Source organism: Thamnophis elegans, chromosome Z (assembly GCF_009769535.1).
Source record: "Thamnophis elegans isolate rThaEle1 chromosome Z, rThaEle1.pri, whole genome shotgun sequence".
Lineage (NCBI taxonomy): Eukaryota > Metazoa > Chordata > Lepidosauria > Squamata > Colubridae > Thamnophis > Thamnophis elegans.
Window position 1 is genome coordinate 131,548,266 of NC_045558.1, and position 17,556 is coordinate 131,565,821.

General features: G+C 38.1%; 1 protein-coding gene across 1 annotated transcript; it reads left to right on the forward strand.

Moving 5' to 3' along the window:
• Nucleotides 1–881: 881 nt before the first annotated feature.
• LOC116521819 (vomeronasal type-2 receptor 26-like) lies at nt 882–16,397 on the forward strand. The gene is made up of 5 exons (XM_032236468.1): nt 882–1,025; nt 1,343–1,688; nt 1,986–2,200; nt 5,456–5,582; nt 15,502–16,397. Exons 1-5 carry the CDS (start codon nt 882–884, stop codon nt 16,395–16,397), a joined length of 1,728 nt encoding a protein of 575 aa, XP_032092359.1.
• Nucleotides 16,398–17,556: the final 1,159 nt, after the last annotated feature.

Genomic DNA, 17,556 nt, shown 5'->3' on the forward strand with positions numbered 1-17,556 from the left:
AATCTATATGTTGCAGAAGCTCTCTGGTTAATCTTGAGCTTTTTTCTCATTCATTTCACATAGATATCAAACAGGAAACCCTCTAGTGCATATTTTAGGCTATCATAGACCAAGGGTGTGAAAAGAGAACTGGCTTCCTTCTCTCAGAAAATACAGATAAGACAGAGATAATATTGAAATCAGATAAGAGACGTAGAAAACTGATGGCAAAAATGTTTTGTCTGATGATAGACATGTATTTATTCCCAGCAAGTTTAAATTCAGTTAATAGTGATTGATCCACTGCTTCCTCTGGCAGTTGGTTATGATTCCACTACTATAAAATTAATTTTGAACATTCCTCCTGTCACTGTGAGATTATGGGGGGCCATGTACTTATGTTTTAAGTAATATTGAGCATATTGCCTTCTAGAACCTTATTCACACTCTTCAATATATATATAAGGGTTTCAGTCTTAAGTGAGGTCTCCAGAAGTGAACAAAGTATTTCAAATATAGTCTGACTAAATGCTGCCTTAGCTCAATGTTAAGTAGCCACAACTAGGTCCTACTTGATACAATCTAGGTGTATTTGTTAGTGAGAAAATTGCAGGTGTCCAGAACAAACAATAAGCACTAACTTATTATATCTTTATGTACGTATACTTTATAAATTAAGCATATATATCAATTAAAACAGCTGTCCAAATCTGAAAGAGAAATATATTGTTATAGTTTCTAACTCTCACTGAAGGTTCGTCACTCATAATTATCAGCACACTTTGGCTCTGGCATTTGCTGTAAAGGAGATCAATGAAGTGTCTGGGATCTTACCCAATGTTAGCCTTGGTTTCCATATTGCTACTGACTATACTTTGGAAAGTACAACTTATCAATTAGCAATGGAATTTATATCTACAAAGGACAAATTTATACCCAACTACAAATGCAATAACCAGACCAACACAGTAGTCGTCATTGGAGGAGCCCGTAGTAACACCTGTCACAACATGGCAATCTCTCTGTGCAACTACAAATTTCCCCAGGTGAGAAAAAAATGGATCAATATGAGAAGTTCACCAGGTATTTATTACATTGAAAAGTTGGGTAATTGAAAATAAATATTTGATGCAAGACCATGATTAAATTATAAAACATGAAGAATAGCTTGAAAGAACTGTCTCTTTTTGCTTCTTGTGCAACATTGCAGATGTCATGTAAAAACTAATTTTTAAGCATCCCATTTTGCTATCCCACTCAAATCAGATATTGGATTAAATAAACACACATGCTTTGCTTTTATTTTTGTTATATTTTGGAAGAGTCTTTTTATTACAATCTTCTTCTGAATTTTTCCATTTAGATCTCATATGGATCTGCTCCATTGGTGAATACTGAAACAGCAACATTTGTCAAATGGATGTTCCCAGATGAAACCCATCAATTTAAAGTATTACTGCACTTGTTGCTGCATTTTGGATGGACCTGGGTTGGGTTAGTTTCTATGTATGAAGAAGATAGGGACAGGTTCATTCTAAAGAAACTTTCCACATTTTCAGAGAGAGGAATCTGCTTTAACTTTATAGAATGTCTTCCCCCGGTGATATATGGTAATGCAGCTGCTGAGTGGATCGAAGACACAGGTAAAATATTCAAGGTGATCATGGAAAGTACCACCATTGCAGTTATCTTCAGTGCTGAAATTACAGGTTTGATACCTTTGAGATTAATGATGAATTTGTATAATGATGATAATATTCGAAAAGAAAGACAGGCCAAAGTTTGGATCATGACAGCCCAGGTAGAATTCACATCCATTCTTCTGCAAAGACAGTTCCACATTGATTTTCTTCATGGTGCTCTTTCCTTTGCAATTCACTCAAAGGGACTGACTAGATTCCAACAATTTATGCAGAAGAGAAGCCCAAACTTTGGCAAAGAGGATGGTTTCATTAGGGATTTCTGGAAAGATGCATTTGAATGTTCCTTCTCTGGTGATATTGCAGATGAGAATGCTGAAAGGATCTGCACTGGAGAAGAGAAGCTGGAGACTCTTCCTAATTCTGTCTTTGACACCACCATGAATGGACATAGTTACAGTCTCTACAATGCAGTCTATGCTGAGGCACATGCTCTGAAGGCCATGCACTCTGCCAAACTCAAAGGAGGACAAAAAATGAATCAGAGGAGATGGCAGCTCATCCTCCGATCACCTTGGCAGGTAATTTTTGTAATGAGAATGTTGGTGAAAATCAAGAATAAGAATAGGAATTTGGGTTTTTGTTTGTTTTAACTAGTATAATGCTTTGATACTTAGATAGTAGTTTTGAAATCTGTATGGAAGTACTTGATATTTCCATATGAAAGAATATATATTTAGCTTAAATGTAAAGACACTTAGAAATATGTAACATGTCAACTTTATTTAATGTCTAAATTGGCACGGACAGGATCTTATTTAGTCCATTATATTTGAAAACTTTTAATGCAGAAACTTGAAAACTACTCTGGTTTTGAATACCATTTTTATTCCTCAACAGCTGACTTTTGGAGTTAGTAAGATTCAAAGGTCGCAAAGGTGCTTTTTCAAAATTCCTTTCAAAAGGAATCTCCTTAGACATTGATTTGAAGAGAATTATAATAATGGGAAAATAATAAGAAATCTTGTGAAAATAGGAATAGTATTACTTAAAGTTAAAGGTAAAACTGAAAGTTTAATTTATTGTCACTGCACCTCGTACAACAAAATTAAATGTCATCTTCAGTGTACATCATACATAAGAAAACTATTAAAATTAAAACAAAAATACACATCCTTCACATTCTACACAGTTGAATTGGAAACCCCTGATATTGTTTTAATATTGCACTATACAGTAGAATTCAACATAATTACTGCTCTGGGATAGAAGATATTTTTCAGCCTATTTCTCCTTGTTTTTATTCTCCTGTACCATCTGGCCGATGGCAATAGTTGAAAAAAAGGGTGCCCTGGGTGAGCTGGATCTTGAAGAACTGTTTGAACTTTTTTAAGGCAATGGGAGCTATAAAGCTTTTCCAAAGAGGGAGAGGGCAACCAATGATCCTCTAGGCAACGATGTTAACCCTCTGGAGCTCTGTCCTATCTGCCACTGTGTAATTGGCAAACTACACACAGGTGGAGTAAGTAAAAATATTCCCTACAATGCAGCAATAGAAGGTCACCAGTAATTTTTAATTCAGTTGCTCTTTCCTGAGAAGTCTCAGGTAGTATAATTTCTGCTTGGTCCTTTTGATCAATGCTGCAATGTGAACACCCCAGATCAGGTCTTCTTTTATGATAACACCCAAAAACTTAAACTGGCCACTTGTTCCACTTGGTCTCCATTGATAATCAAGGGCTGGATGTCAGATCTGTTCCTTCTGTAGTCAACTATAAGCTCTTTGGTTTTATTGGTGTTAAGGACCAAATTATTGCCTGCACACAATGAAAGCAACCTGTCCACCACATCTCGATAGGCAGACTTATCCCACTACCGTATCATCTGGAGATTTAATAATAGTATTACTGGCATGAGTGGGAATGCAGTCATGCACAGAAAGAGTATAGAGTAAGGGACTCAACACACAGCCCTGTGGTGTACCAGAATAAGGGCAAAGGAGGTATGTTACGTAATCGGACCCTCTGAGACCTGCCAGACAGGAAATCAGTAATCCAAATACAGATTGAATGAAAAAGCCCAAGGTCCTTAAGTTTAGGCACTAGTCTATGCGGGAGGATTGTGTTAAATGCAGAATTAAAATCTACAAAAAGCATACTCACATCGCCAACCCTCCCTCCCCTGCTGTTGTTCCAAATGTCAGAGCAGGATGAAGACTGATGGCTATAGCATCCTCTGCAGATCTATTTCTTCCGTATGCAAACTGGTGTTGATCAAATGTATGCGGAAATCCAGAAGTGATGTGCCAACAGACGAGATTCTTAAAGCACTTTATGATGACAGGAGTGAGTGCCACTAGTCTGTAATCATTAAGGGAACTTCTATGGCAGTGGAACAATGGTGGAAGCCTTCAAAGAAGATGGAATGATAGACTACGATAAAGACTAATTGAAGATCCTGGTAAAGACTTCAGCCAACTGATCAGCAGAGTCTCCAAGCACTAGGCCAGGGATACAGTCAGGACTGGCAGCCTTACTGGGGTCCACAGCCATCAAAATGCTCATTCCCTCCTGTTCCTCCCCAATGAGGTGGGGACTTCAAGGGTATGGTAGCTGTATTTTATCTGTCTCTGATGTCTCTACATCAAGCAAATAAATGATTCAGCTCCTCTGCCAACGAAGCATCCCCATCAATAATAAGCAAAATCATCCCCCTCAAAGGAATAGCAAATTTGTCAATGAATCACATGTACAAAAATTTAAATTTAATTTGGGTTTTCCCCCCAAAAAAGTAACACCTGAAACAGTTGAAACTTACAGTATCCATGTATGGCATTAAAAGCCATCTTGTCCTAGATGTCTCTGTCTCACTGAGTTATATCTTTCTTATACTTTATGCCACAAAATTTAGTCACAATTTCTGAAATAGTCAAAGCAAAGTGATTTCTCACATCCATCCCTTTCTTGATTTTCTGCTCCAATGCTCATCTGATAATTTTTCATCTGACAATAGAAAATGCATTGAATAAAAGCATATTTCTTTTCCAAGTTGAAATTATGTAGACTGAGGTGAAACTGAATAGCTTATGTAGCATTAAGCCTAGGCCAAATTGAAAGAAACAAATTGAAATTTTCAAACCCACTTCTAAGATTACTGATATCTTTCCTGGTTTTCTCTCTCTATCTTTTTTTTTGTCCACGTCCTTTAGCTCCACCATTTTTTGCAACAAGTCTCCTTTAACAATAGTGCTGGAGAACAAATTTCTTTTAGCCCCAACGGGGAATTAGAAACTGGATTTGATATTTTCAGTTGGGCCACATTTCCAAACAAGTCCTTTCTGAAAGTCCAAATTGGAAAGACCGACCCCCTGGCTCCCCCAGACAAGCTACTCACCATTTCTGACAAGGAAGCTGTTTGGCCTCTCATATTTAACCAGGTATGCCTTTTCATAATAGATTTGATTTGACATAGACACACACACACACACATACACATACAGAGAGAGAGAGAGGGAGAGAGAGAGAGACAGACAGACAGACAGACACAGACAAAGGGAGCTCAAGAAAGGCGTACTCAGAGGGATACAGAGTTAAATATTTTCCAACATTGTTTCAAATTGATCTTTAGAATACAATTATTAGGAATGATCAATTGATTCATGCAATATGTATGAAATGGGAAGCAATTGAAGATTCAGTCCTGAATTTACACCTGGAAAATGCAACTCCAATGTTTGGATTACAGGTATAGGATGAATGTATATGTATAATTGATGAAAAGAACAATCCACCCAAAATAAATTATTTCTGTGGAATTTTGATTTTATTTATGAGCAGGCATTACCTCTTTCCATCTGTAACAAGAAGTGTCCTCTTGGCCATAGCAAGATAAAAATGGAAGGGAAATTATCCTGTTGCTATGACTGTAAAATATGTCCAGAAGGGAAGATAGCTGACAAATTGGGTAAGTAAAGGAATATATTAAATATATTAATAATATAATAAATATAAATGGGGGTTTATTTTTAATGAATCAATATTTTAATAAATATTATGGGGATTGAAAATCTTGAGCTTCAGATCATATTAATGTGAAGTAATGAAACATTTGAATTATTTTCCTACTTCATAATTTTGCATTGGTAATTTTTTGCATAGTTTAACTTGCTTTTACTTCCTATTCTATCCATATGATTGATTGATCTAGGGGGGGCTGTTGGGGGATTGTATGAATTCACGCAATCCTCTAGCTAGTTCAGCGAACTCCCAAATGCCACCCCTGACCATGGCCCAGTTCAGCGAACTCCCAAATGCCACCCCTGACCATGGCCACCCTGCCCCTCCCTCCCAGGAGTCTCCACGTACTCCATTCATCATGCCAGGTAAGTGCAGGGCCCACAGGGAGGCTCGGGCAGGGGGGGAAATGGACCTTCCGGAGGTTCCAGAAGTCCAGAAATGTGCCTGTTTCCAGCCTCCAGGCGGCCTCTGGAGCCCAGGGGAAGCAGTTTTTACTCAAGAAAAGCCCCCAGAGCTTGGGGACTGTACAACACACAGACACACACACACAAACAAACACACACACACACACAAACAAACACACACACACCCTGTGTGGAGCAGGAAGCTGACAAAGCTATGCCCACCATGGAACACCTACCCAGCAATGGGGCAGTGAACCTGTTGCTGAAATTTTTGAAGCCCACCCCTGGATTGATTGATTGATTCGGTAGTGTATATGGCTCCTTATCATATAAAATACCCCAAGTGGCTTACCTCAGTCTTTAGAAATACAAATAATAATAATAATAATAATAATGGATGGGGCCCGACTAGTAACCAATGCCAAATCCGGCGAAACAACTGGCCGCTGTGATACAATTGTACAACAACAACAACAATAATAATAATAATGAAGCAAACAGTTGAAGAGGAAAAACATGCACTGGCTGATTATTTAAAAGAAAGTCAAGAACATCTATTAATCGAAGTAAAGAACAAAAATCTACTGAAGGCCCAACAGACAAAACAAGAATACAGAAAAGATATGATAAAATCAAGAATGGAGAGTTGGCAGAACAAAGCACTGCATGGTCAATTTCTGGAAAAAATAAAAGATAAAGTGGACAGTGAACAAACTTGGTTATGGTTAAAAACAGGTACATTAAAGAAAGAAACAGAGTCACTAATCCTGGCTGCGCAAGAACAAGCTATCCGCACAAATGCCATTAAGGCCAAAATCGAAAAATCCTCTGATGATGCCAAATGCAGACTTTGCAAAGAAGCTGACGAAACTGTTGATCACATACTCAGCTGCTGTAAAAAAATCGCGCAGACTGATTATAAATTGCGGCACAATTCAGTAGCACAAATGATCCATTGGAATTTGTGCAAAAATTATAATATTAAAACAGCAACAAACTGGTGGGAACATCAGCCTGAAAGAGTCACAGAAAATCAGATGGTCAAGATCTTGTGGGATTTCCGTATACAAACCGACAAAATACTGGCGCATAATACACCAGACATCACACTGGTTGAGAAAAATAAGGTCGCAATCATAGACATCGCAATACCAGGTGATAGCAGGGTCGCCGAGAAGGAACATGAAAAAATCGCAAGATACCAGGACTTAAAAATCGAAATTCAACGACTATGGCACAAACCAGCAGTGGTAATTCCAGTGGTAATTGGCACACTGGGTGCTATTCCAAAAGCACTGGAATTACATTTAAAACAGTTAAAAATTGACAAAATCACCATCAGTCAAATGCAAAAAGCCGCACTGCTTGGATCTGCACGCATATTGCGAAAATACGTTACGACGTCCTAGGCCCCTGGGTGGGGCCCGACTAGTAACCAATGCCAAATCCGGCGAAACAACTGGCCGCTGTGATACAATTGTATAATAATAATAATAATAATAATAATAATAATAATAATAATAATAATAATGGATGATTTGAAACTCTATGGAAAGTCAGAAATAGAAATCCAATCATTGACAAATACATTCCGAGTATTCAGCACCGATATTTCAATGCAGTTTGGCATGAAAAAATGCGCCACTGTATCCATAAAAAGGGGCAAAATCACTGCATCTGAGGGAATTGAAATGCCCAATGGCCAACTAATTAAATGCAAAGAAAATGAAGCCTACAAATACTTAGGCATTCTGCAGTTGGATAACATCAAGCATGGAGAAGTAAAAACTATTGTCAGGCGAGAGTACACCAACAGAGTTAGGAAAATTTTGAAATCTAAATTGAATGGTGGAAATACAATCAAGGCCATAAATACCTGGGCAATACTAGTTATAAGATACACAGCTGGCATAGTTAACTGGACACAAGCTGATTTGGACCTTTTGGACCGAAAAACCAGGAAACTAATGACAATGCACTACAGTTTACATCCATGTGGTGATACTGATAGACTATATCTGCCCCGAAAATCAGGTGGCAGAGGATTGTTACAAGTGAAGCAAACAGTTGAAGAGGAAAAACATGCACTGGCTGATTATTTAAAAGAAAGTCAAGAACATCTATTAATCGAAGTAAAGAACAAAAATCTACTGAAGGCCCAACAGACAAAACAAGAATACAGAAAAGATGTGATAAAATCAAGAATGGAGAGTTGGCAGAACAAAGCACTGCATGGTCAATTTCTGGAAAAAATAAAAGATAAAGTGGACAGTGAACAAACTTGGTTATGGTTAAAAACAGGTACATTAAAGAAAGAAACAGAGTCACTAATCCTGGCTGCGCAAGAACAAGCTATCCGCACAAATGCCATTAAGGCCAAAATCGAAAAATCCTCTGATGATGCCAAATGCAGACTTTGCAAAGAAGCTGATGAAACTGTTGATCACATACTCAGCTGCTGTAAAAAAATCGCGCAGACTGATTATAAATTGCGGCACAATTCAGTAGCACAAATGATCCATTGGAATTTATGCAAAAATTATAATATTAAAACAGCAACAAACTGGTGGGAACATCAGCCTGAAAAAGTCACCGAAAATCAGATGGTCAAGATCTTGTGGGATTTCCGTATACAGACCGACAAAATACTGGCGCATAATACACCAGACATCACACTGGTTGAGAAAAATAAGGTCACAATCATAGACATCGCAATACCAGGTGATAGCAGGGTCGCCGAGAAGGAACATGAAAAAAATCGCAAAATTTCAGGACTTAAAAATTGAAATTCAATTACTATGGCACAAACCAGCAGTGGTAATTCCAGTGGTAATTGGCACACTGGGTGCTATTCCAAAAGCACTGGAATTACATTTAAAACAGTTAAAAATTGACAAAATCACCATCAGTCAAATGCAAAAAGCCGCACTGCTTGGATCTGCATGCATATTACGAAAATACGTTACGACGTCCTAGGCCCCTGGGTGGGGCCCGACTAGTAACCAATGCCAAATCCGGCGAAACAACTGGCCGCTGTGATACAATTGTATAATAATAATAATAATAATAATAATAATAATAATAATAATAATAATAATAATAATAATAATGATTATAAATTGCGGCACAATTCAGTAGCACAAATGATCCATTGGAATTTGTGCAAAAATTATTATATTAAAACAGCAACAAACTGGTGGGAACATCAGCCTGAAAAAGTCACAGAATATCAGATGGTCAAGATCTTGTGGGATTTCCGTATACAAACCGACAAAATACTGGCGCATAATACACCAGACATCACACTGGTTGAGAAAAATAAGGTCACAATCATAGACATCGCAATACCAGGTGATAGCAGGGTCGCCGAGAAGGAACATGAAAAAATAGGCAAGATACCAGGACTTAAAAATCGAAATTCAACGACTATGGCACAAACCAGCAGTGGTAATTCCAGTGGTAATTGGCACACTGGGTGCTATTCCAAAAGCACTGGAATTACATTTAAAACAGTTAAAAATTGACAAAATCACCATCAGTCAAATGCAAAAAGCCGCACTGCTTGGATCTGCACGCATATTACGAAAATACGTTACGACGTCCTAGGCCCCTGGGTGGGGCCCGACTAGTAACCAATGCCAAATCCGGCGAAACAACTGGCCGCTGTGATACAATTGTATAATAATAATAATAATAATAATAATAATAATAATAATAATAATAATGGATGATTTGAAACTCTATGGAAAGTCAGAAATAGAAATCCAATCATTGACAAATACATTCCGAGTATTCAGCACCGATATTTCAATGCAGTTTGGCATGAAAAAATGCGCCACTGTATCCATAAAAAGGGGCAAAATCACTGCATCTGAGGGAATTGAAATGCCCAATGGCCAACTAATTAAATGCAAAGAAAATGAAGCCTACAAATACTTAGGCATTCTGCAGTTGGATAACATCAAGCATGGAGAAGTAAAAACTATTGTCAGGCGAGAGTACACCAACAGAGTTAGGAAAATTTTGAAATCTAAATTGAATGGTGGAAATACAATCAAGGCCATAAATACCTGGGCAATACTAGTTATAAGATACACAGCTGGCATAGTTAACTGGACACAAGCTGATTTGGACCTTTTGGACCGAAAAACCAGGAAACTAATGACAATGCACTACAGTTTACATCCATGTGGTGATACTGATAGACTATATCTGCCCCGAAAATCAGGTGGCAGAGGATTGTTACAAGTGAAGCAAACAGTTGAAGAGGAAAAACATGCACTGGCTGATTATTTAAAAGAAAGTCAAGAACATCTATTAATCGAAGTAAAGAACAAAAATCTACTGAAGGCCCAACAGACAAAACAAGAATACAGAAAAGATGTGATAAAATCAAGAATGGAGAGTTGGCAGAACAAAGCACTGCATGGTCAATTTCTGGAAAAAATAAAAGATAAAGTGGACAGTGAACAAACTTGGTTATGGTTAAAAACAGGTACATTAAAGAAAGAAACAGAGTCACTAATCCTGGCTGCGCAAGAACAAGCTATCCGCACAAATGCCATTAAGGCCAAAATCGAAAAATCCTCTGATGATGCCAAATGCAGACTTTGCAAAGAAGCTGATGAAACTGTTGATCACATACTCAGCTGCTGTAAAAAAATCGCGCAGACTGATTATAAATTGCGGCACAATTCAGTAGCACAAATGATCCATTGGAATTTATGCAAAAATTATAATATTAAAACAGCAACAAACTGGTGGGAACATCAGCCTGAAAAAGTCACCGAAAATCAGATGGTCAAGATCTTGTGGGATTTCCGTATACAGACCGACAAAATACTGGCGCATAATACACCAGACATCACACTGGTTGAGAAAAATAAGGTCACAATCATAGACATCGCAATACCAGGTGATAGCAGGGTCGCCGAGAAGGAACATGAAAAAAATCGCAAAATTTCAGGACTTAAAAATTGAAATTCAATTACTATGGCACAAACCAGCAGTGGTAATTCCAGTGGTAATTGGCACACTGGGTGCTATTCCAAAAGCACTGGAATTACATTTAAAACAGTTAAAAATTGACAAAATCACCATCAGTCAAATGCAAAAAGCCGCACTGCTTGGATCTGCATGCATATTACAAAAATACGTTACGACGTCCTAGGCCCCTGGGTGGGGCCCGACTAGTAACCAATGCCAAATCCGGCGAAACAACTGGCCGCTGTGATACAATTGTACAACAACAATAATAATAATAATAATACTCCGCCGTTGCCGGTCCCAAGCCCGGATGAGAAAGGAGGAAGGTTGGGGTCAGGTTGGCATCTGGTCCCGTAAAAAAAACCCCGCCAACCCATACAATATGGTGAAAAAAACAAATAAGAATTCCATACCGCATCGGTCATCGCGTGGGTTAACAAGGGCCGCGGCGGATGTTGGAATCCCTGGACATCCGTCGACAAGTGGGCTACAAGTGGACCAGCCAACAAAACGACAAACATATAGTGCAGATGAAAACCGTGCCATAATGGCCTGTTACTACAACTCAGAGCCAGAAAAAAGAGGCTATTTAAAGCGAATGTATGTATTATGGAAACAACAATATCCAGATTCAAATGTTAGTGAACAACGACTAGCAGACCAAAGGCGATTTATTATAAGGAATAAAGTGTTTCGTGAAGTTGAACATGAGGAAATTCAGGCAAATTGCAAAATCCAAAAAACAATATCACAAGCGGAAATAACTGATATTCAAGACACAACTAAAGACATTATAGTAGAACTCCCAGAAGAAGCTCTCGGGGAGGAAATAACATCACCACCACTAGAACCAGTTATCACTGAACCAACTGATGAACTAACTCAAAAACAAAAAGAATTGAAGGATAAGATCATGGAGCATTTTCTGCTTAATGAGGAAAGGCAACGTTTACCATCACTAAAAACTGTGCCTAAGAAAATTTTGGCCCCTATCATGAAAATGGTTAATGCAGTGTTTTCAACAATTGAACCGGGATCCATCTTGGAAACAAACCAGTTAATGTACAGCGCAGCTGTAATAGTCACTAATGAACTAGGCATTAAAATTAAAGTACCTAGTCACACAACAGAAAAAGCATCAAAGCCAAAGTGGAAACTCCGTTTAGAACAAAAAAATCAAAAAATTAAGGGCAGATGCTAGTAACTTAAAGAACATGCATGAGCAACGGCTTAAAAACAACAAAATCATAGATCGGCTAATCAGAAGATATAGATTGGATACAAGAAACATCAATGAAGCTGTAGAGATTGTAAAACAGCAGATAACAGCAACAGCTAGAAAAATTGAAAGATATGAGGCACGAATCATCCAATATAAACAAAATCAGCAATTTCGATCAGACCAACGGCGTTTTTATCAAAGTCTTAATGTGAATGGTGACACCAAAAGTGAAAAACCAGAAAAACAGGCCACAGTTGAATTCTGGAAAGAATTGTGGGAAAATGCAAAGGACTACAACAAGGAAGCAAAGTGGATACATGACTTTGAGAAAAGTATTGGCAACAAACAAATGCAAGTATTAGAAATAACAACTGAGATGGTCAAAAATCGAGTTAAAAGGGTAAAGAATTGGACATCACCTGGAAAGGACCAATTACATGGTTTCTGGCTCAAATATCTGACCAGTTTAACTGCAATATTGGCCAGGCAACTGAATGAAATTTTACAAAAGGGACAAATTGATGAATGGTTGACAACTGGAAAAACATACTTGATTCAGAAAGATGCAACTAAAGGAACAACACCTGAAAACTACAGACCAATAACATGCTTGCCAACAACCTTCAAATTACTCACAGGCATTATTGCAGATAACATGATGGATTATTTGGAAACAAACAACATCTTGCCAGAAGAGCAAAAAGGCAACAAAAGAAGGAGCAGGGGCACAAAAGATCAGCTTCTAATTGATAAAATGATATTAGAAAATTGTAAGAACAGAAAAACGAACTTGAATATGGTCTGGATTGATTACAAAAACGCATTTGACTCACTGCCACATAGTTGGATCATAAAATGCTTAGAAACAACTGGCATTAGCAAAAATATTACATCCTTTACTGAAAAGGCGATGAAACAATGGAGAACTGAGTTGGCAGTAGGGAATGAGATCTACGGAATGGTTAATATCAAGCGAGGAATTTTCCAGGGTGATTCACTTTCACCTCTTCTCTTCATCATCGCAATGATCCCACTATCAGTAATCTTAAAAAAAAAAATGAAATTAGGCTACCAACAGCCAAAGAAGCTGAAAAAATTTCGCATTTACTATATATGGATGATTTGAAACTCTATGGAAAGTCAGAAATAGAAATCCAATCATTGACAAACACAGTCCGAGTATTCAGCACCGATATTTCAATGCAGTTTGGCATGGAAAAATGCCCCACGGTATCCATAAAAAGGGGCAAAATCACTGCATGTGAGGGAATTGAAATGCCCAATGGCCAATTAATTAGATGCAAAGAAAATGAAGCCTACAAATACTTAGGCATTCTGCAATTGGATAACATCAAGCATGGAGAAGTAAAAACTATTGTCAGGCGAGAGTACACCAACAGAGTTAGGAAAATTTTGAAATCTAAATTGAATGGTGGAAATACAATCAAGGCCATAAATACCTGGGCAATACTAGTTATAAGATACACAGCTGGTATAGTTAACTGGACACAAGCTGATTTGGACCTTTTGGACCGAAAAACCAAGAAACTAATGACAATGCATTACAGTTTACATCCACGTGGTGATACTGATAGATTGTACCTGCCCCGAAAATCAGGTGGCAGAGGATTATTGCAAGTGAAGCAAACAGTTGAAGAAGAAAAACATGCACTGGCTGATTATTTAAAAGAAAGTCAAGAACATCTATTAATCGAAGTAAAGAACAAAAATCTACTGAAGGCCCAACAGACGAAACAAGAATATAGAAAATAAGTGATAAAATCAAGAATGGAGAGTTGGCAGAACAAAGCACTGCATGGCCAATTTCTGGAAAAGATAAAAGATAAAGTGGACAGTGAACAAACTTGGTTATGGTTAAAAACAGGTACATTAAAGAAAGAAACAGAGTCACTAATCCTGGCTGCGCAAGAACAAACTATCCGCACAAATGCCATTAAGGCCAAAATCGAAAAATCCTCTGATGATGCCAAATGCAGACTTTGCAAAGAAGCTGATGAAACTGTTGATCACATACTCAGCTGCTGTAAAAAAATCGCGCAGACTGATTATAAATTGCGGCACAATTCAGTAGCACAAATGATCCATTGGAATTTGTGCAAAAATTATAATATTAAAACAGCAACAAACTGGTGGGAACATCAGCCTGAAAAAGTCACAGAAAATCAGATGGTCAAAATCTTGTGTGATTTCTGTATACAAACCGACAAAATACTGGTGCATAATACACCAGACATCACACTGGTTGAGAAAAATAAGGTCACAATCATAGACATCGCAATACCAGGTGATAGCAGGGTCGCCGAGAAGGAACATGAAAAAAATCGCAAAATTTCAGGACTTAAAAATTGAAATTCAATTACTATGGCACAAACCAGCAGTGGTAATTCCAGTGGTAATTGGCACACTGGGTGCTATTCCAAAAGCACTGGAATTACATTTAAAACAGTTAAAAATTGACAAATCACCATCAATCAAATGCAAATGCATTTGCACCCAACTGCTTGGATCTGCACGCATATTACGAAAATACGTTACGACGTCCTAGGCCCCTGGGTGGGGTCCGACTAGTAACCAATGCCAAATCCGGCGAAACAACTGGCCGCTGTGATACAATTGTATAATAATAATAATAATAAAAACCACCCTTGCCTCCAGTTAATAGACAAATTGGGCTCCTGACTCAATCTCCATTCTAGGCTAATTCTTTAAGGGAACAATAAGGGTTTCAAAGCCTGCTGCAAAGATAAAACGGTAGGGAACATTCATAATCCAGATGGAAGAGGGTTGGAAAAGGCTGGATGCTACAGACCAGATAGAACTCTAAACTCCCTGATGTCAACATTTAACACAAATGATCTGGAACATCCCTATTTAGCAGACTTATTGAGAAAGACAGATACCATTGAGAAAATGTGATCTCCACTATTGTTTGGTCTAGTGACATCCAGGGATTGAATGGTGATAACCAAAAACTTGAATTGGATAGAGTAAGCAACTTGGAGCGAGTGTAGCTCATGTAGAAATAATAAAGCTAGGTGAAATAATTGCAGGTCCATAGCATTGCAGACCAGTTATGCTTTTTGAAATGGTCTTCGAGGGCAGCAACATATAAAAGGCATTCCAGTTATCAAACTGGGATCTTATTAAGTCTGTACTGTAAAATTGGAGCACACTGAAAATGAAATGAAGATTCTTCAAAACAATAATGCTTCTATGAATGGTTTCTTTTTCAGATTTAGATGACTGTTTCCCATGTCCAGAGGATCAATATCCAAACAAGGGTCAAAAAAACTGCCTTCAAAAAGCTATAACGTATTTAACTTTCCAAGAGCCATTGGGGATTTCTTTGGCAGTGATTGCAGTCTCCTTTTCTGTCATCTCTGCTGTGGTGCTTGGGATATTCATGAAGTATCAGGACACACCTATTGTTAAAGCCAATAATAGGAACCTCACCTATAGCCTTCTTGCTGCTCTCCTGCTCTCTTTCCTTTGCAGTTTGCTCTTCATTGGGCAACCTGACCAAGTGAAATGTCTCTTGAGACAAACTGCTTTTGGCATCATCTTCTCTGTAGCCCTTTCTTGTATATTGGGAAAAACAATCATAGTGGTCCTTGCTTTCATGGCTACCAAGCCGGGATCTAAAATGAAAAAATGGGTGGGAAATAGATTGGCTATCTCTATTGTCCTATCTTGCTCCCTGACACAATTCTGCATTTGTGTGGTGTGGCTCACAATTTCTGCTCCCTTCCCAGATTCTGACATGCATTCCCTGGCTAAAGAAATTGTTTTTCAATGTAACGAAGGCTCAACCACTATGTTTTATACAGTGCTTGCCTTTCTGGGGTTCTTGACTGCTGTCAGTTTCATTGTAGCCTTCCTAGCCAGGAATTTGCCTGACAGCTTTAATGAAGCCAAATTTATCACTTTCAGCATGTTGGTCTTTTGCAGTGTCTGGGTGTCATTTGTTCCCACCTATTTGAGTGCCAAGGGAAAATACATGGTGGCTGTTGAGATCTTCTCCATTTTGGCTTCAGCAGCTGGATTACTGGGGTGCATATTTTCCCCCAAATGCTATATCATTATTCTGAGACCTAATCTGAATAAGAAGGAGCAACTAATGAAAAAATGAAACTGATTTTAACACCATACTCTTTGAATGTAATGACATTGGATACTTTCAGCATATAGTCATCCCCTCCGTAATTTGAGGATCTGCCTTCTTCCTTCCATCACCATCAATAGGACATATAAAGCAATCGTTCTCTGAAGTTCATTTCAGAACCTAGAAATTTTTCCTTAATCTTTTCCTTGAAATGTTAGATAATGATAGCCCTAATCAGTATAGTAGGCAAAAGCTAATAAAGAAGAAGATATGGTTTTGATCAGCATAATATTTTTAAAAAGTCCAGATTCCAGAAAGAAATACAGAGAATGGCCACAAAGATGACTAGGGGACTGACGGCTAAAACAAGGCAATGAAGTCTCGCTCGGGCAGCCAGTTAACTCCATAGGTACGAATCTCTTTAGATCAAGTTTATTATCAGGCACTCTTAATAGCAAAACTTACAGTTCTGTGTTAAGATACTTCTGACTTCTTTAACCTGGTTCCATCACGTGGTGTAAAAAGACATTAATAGTCTCTAACCAATGCTGTGATGCAAGGCTGCTGTCTGGTAGAGAAAGAGAGTGACCAGTAATAAATCACTTTTCCTGGGCAGAGTACCCTGCTGCCCAATCAGGGAACACAGATGTGGTCACATGTTATGGAACTACATTTCCCACAAGGCAGTTCTGCCTACATTTCCCATGAGGTAGTTTCTTCAAGGAGGCAGTTCTTAATTTCTATATTTATTCCTCAAAAATATTTTAGTGATACAATGTGCATTATGGTAAGCATGAATGAGTTTAAATCCTGCAGTCTATGAGCTTGGCAAAAAGCTACCCTTCTTGCAAAAAAAGAGATTTTATCTTACATAACATTAAAGCATCTCTGGTACATGTGAAGCCAAAAGTTTATCATTTTTTGTATGACTTGATATCTCAATAATAATAAAAAAACCTGAGGGACCACATGTTGGATTTATTTTCCCCTTGAAGATATTCCAATATCTTTCAATATGTTGAATAAAAATATATTGGTGGTAATAAGTGTGTTTGTGTGTATGCGCATACATGCATGCCTGTGCGTGCATGCGTGCATGTGTTTGTGACATTGAGAGAGAGACAGAGACAGAGAGAGAGACATACAGAGAGTGAGAGGGGGGAGAGAGAAGGAGACAGAGGGAGAC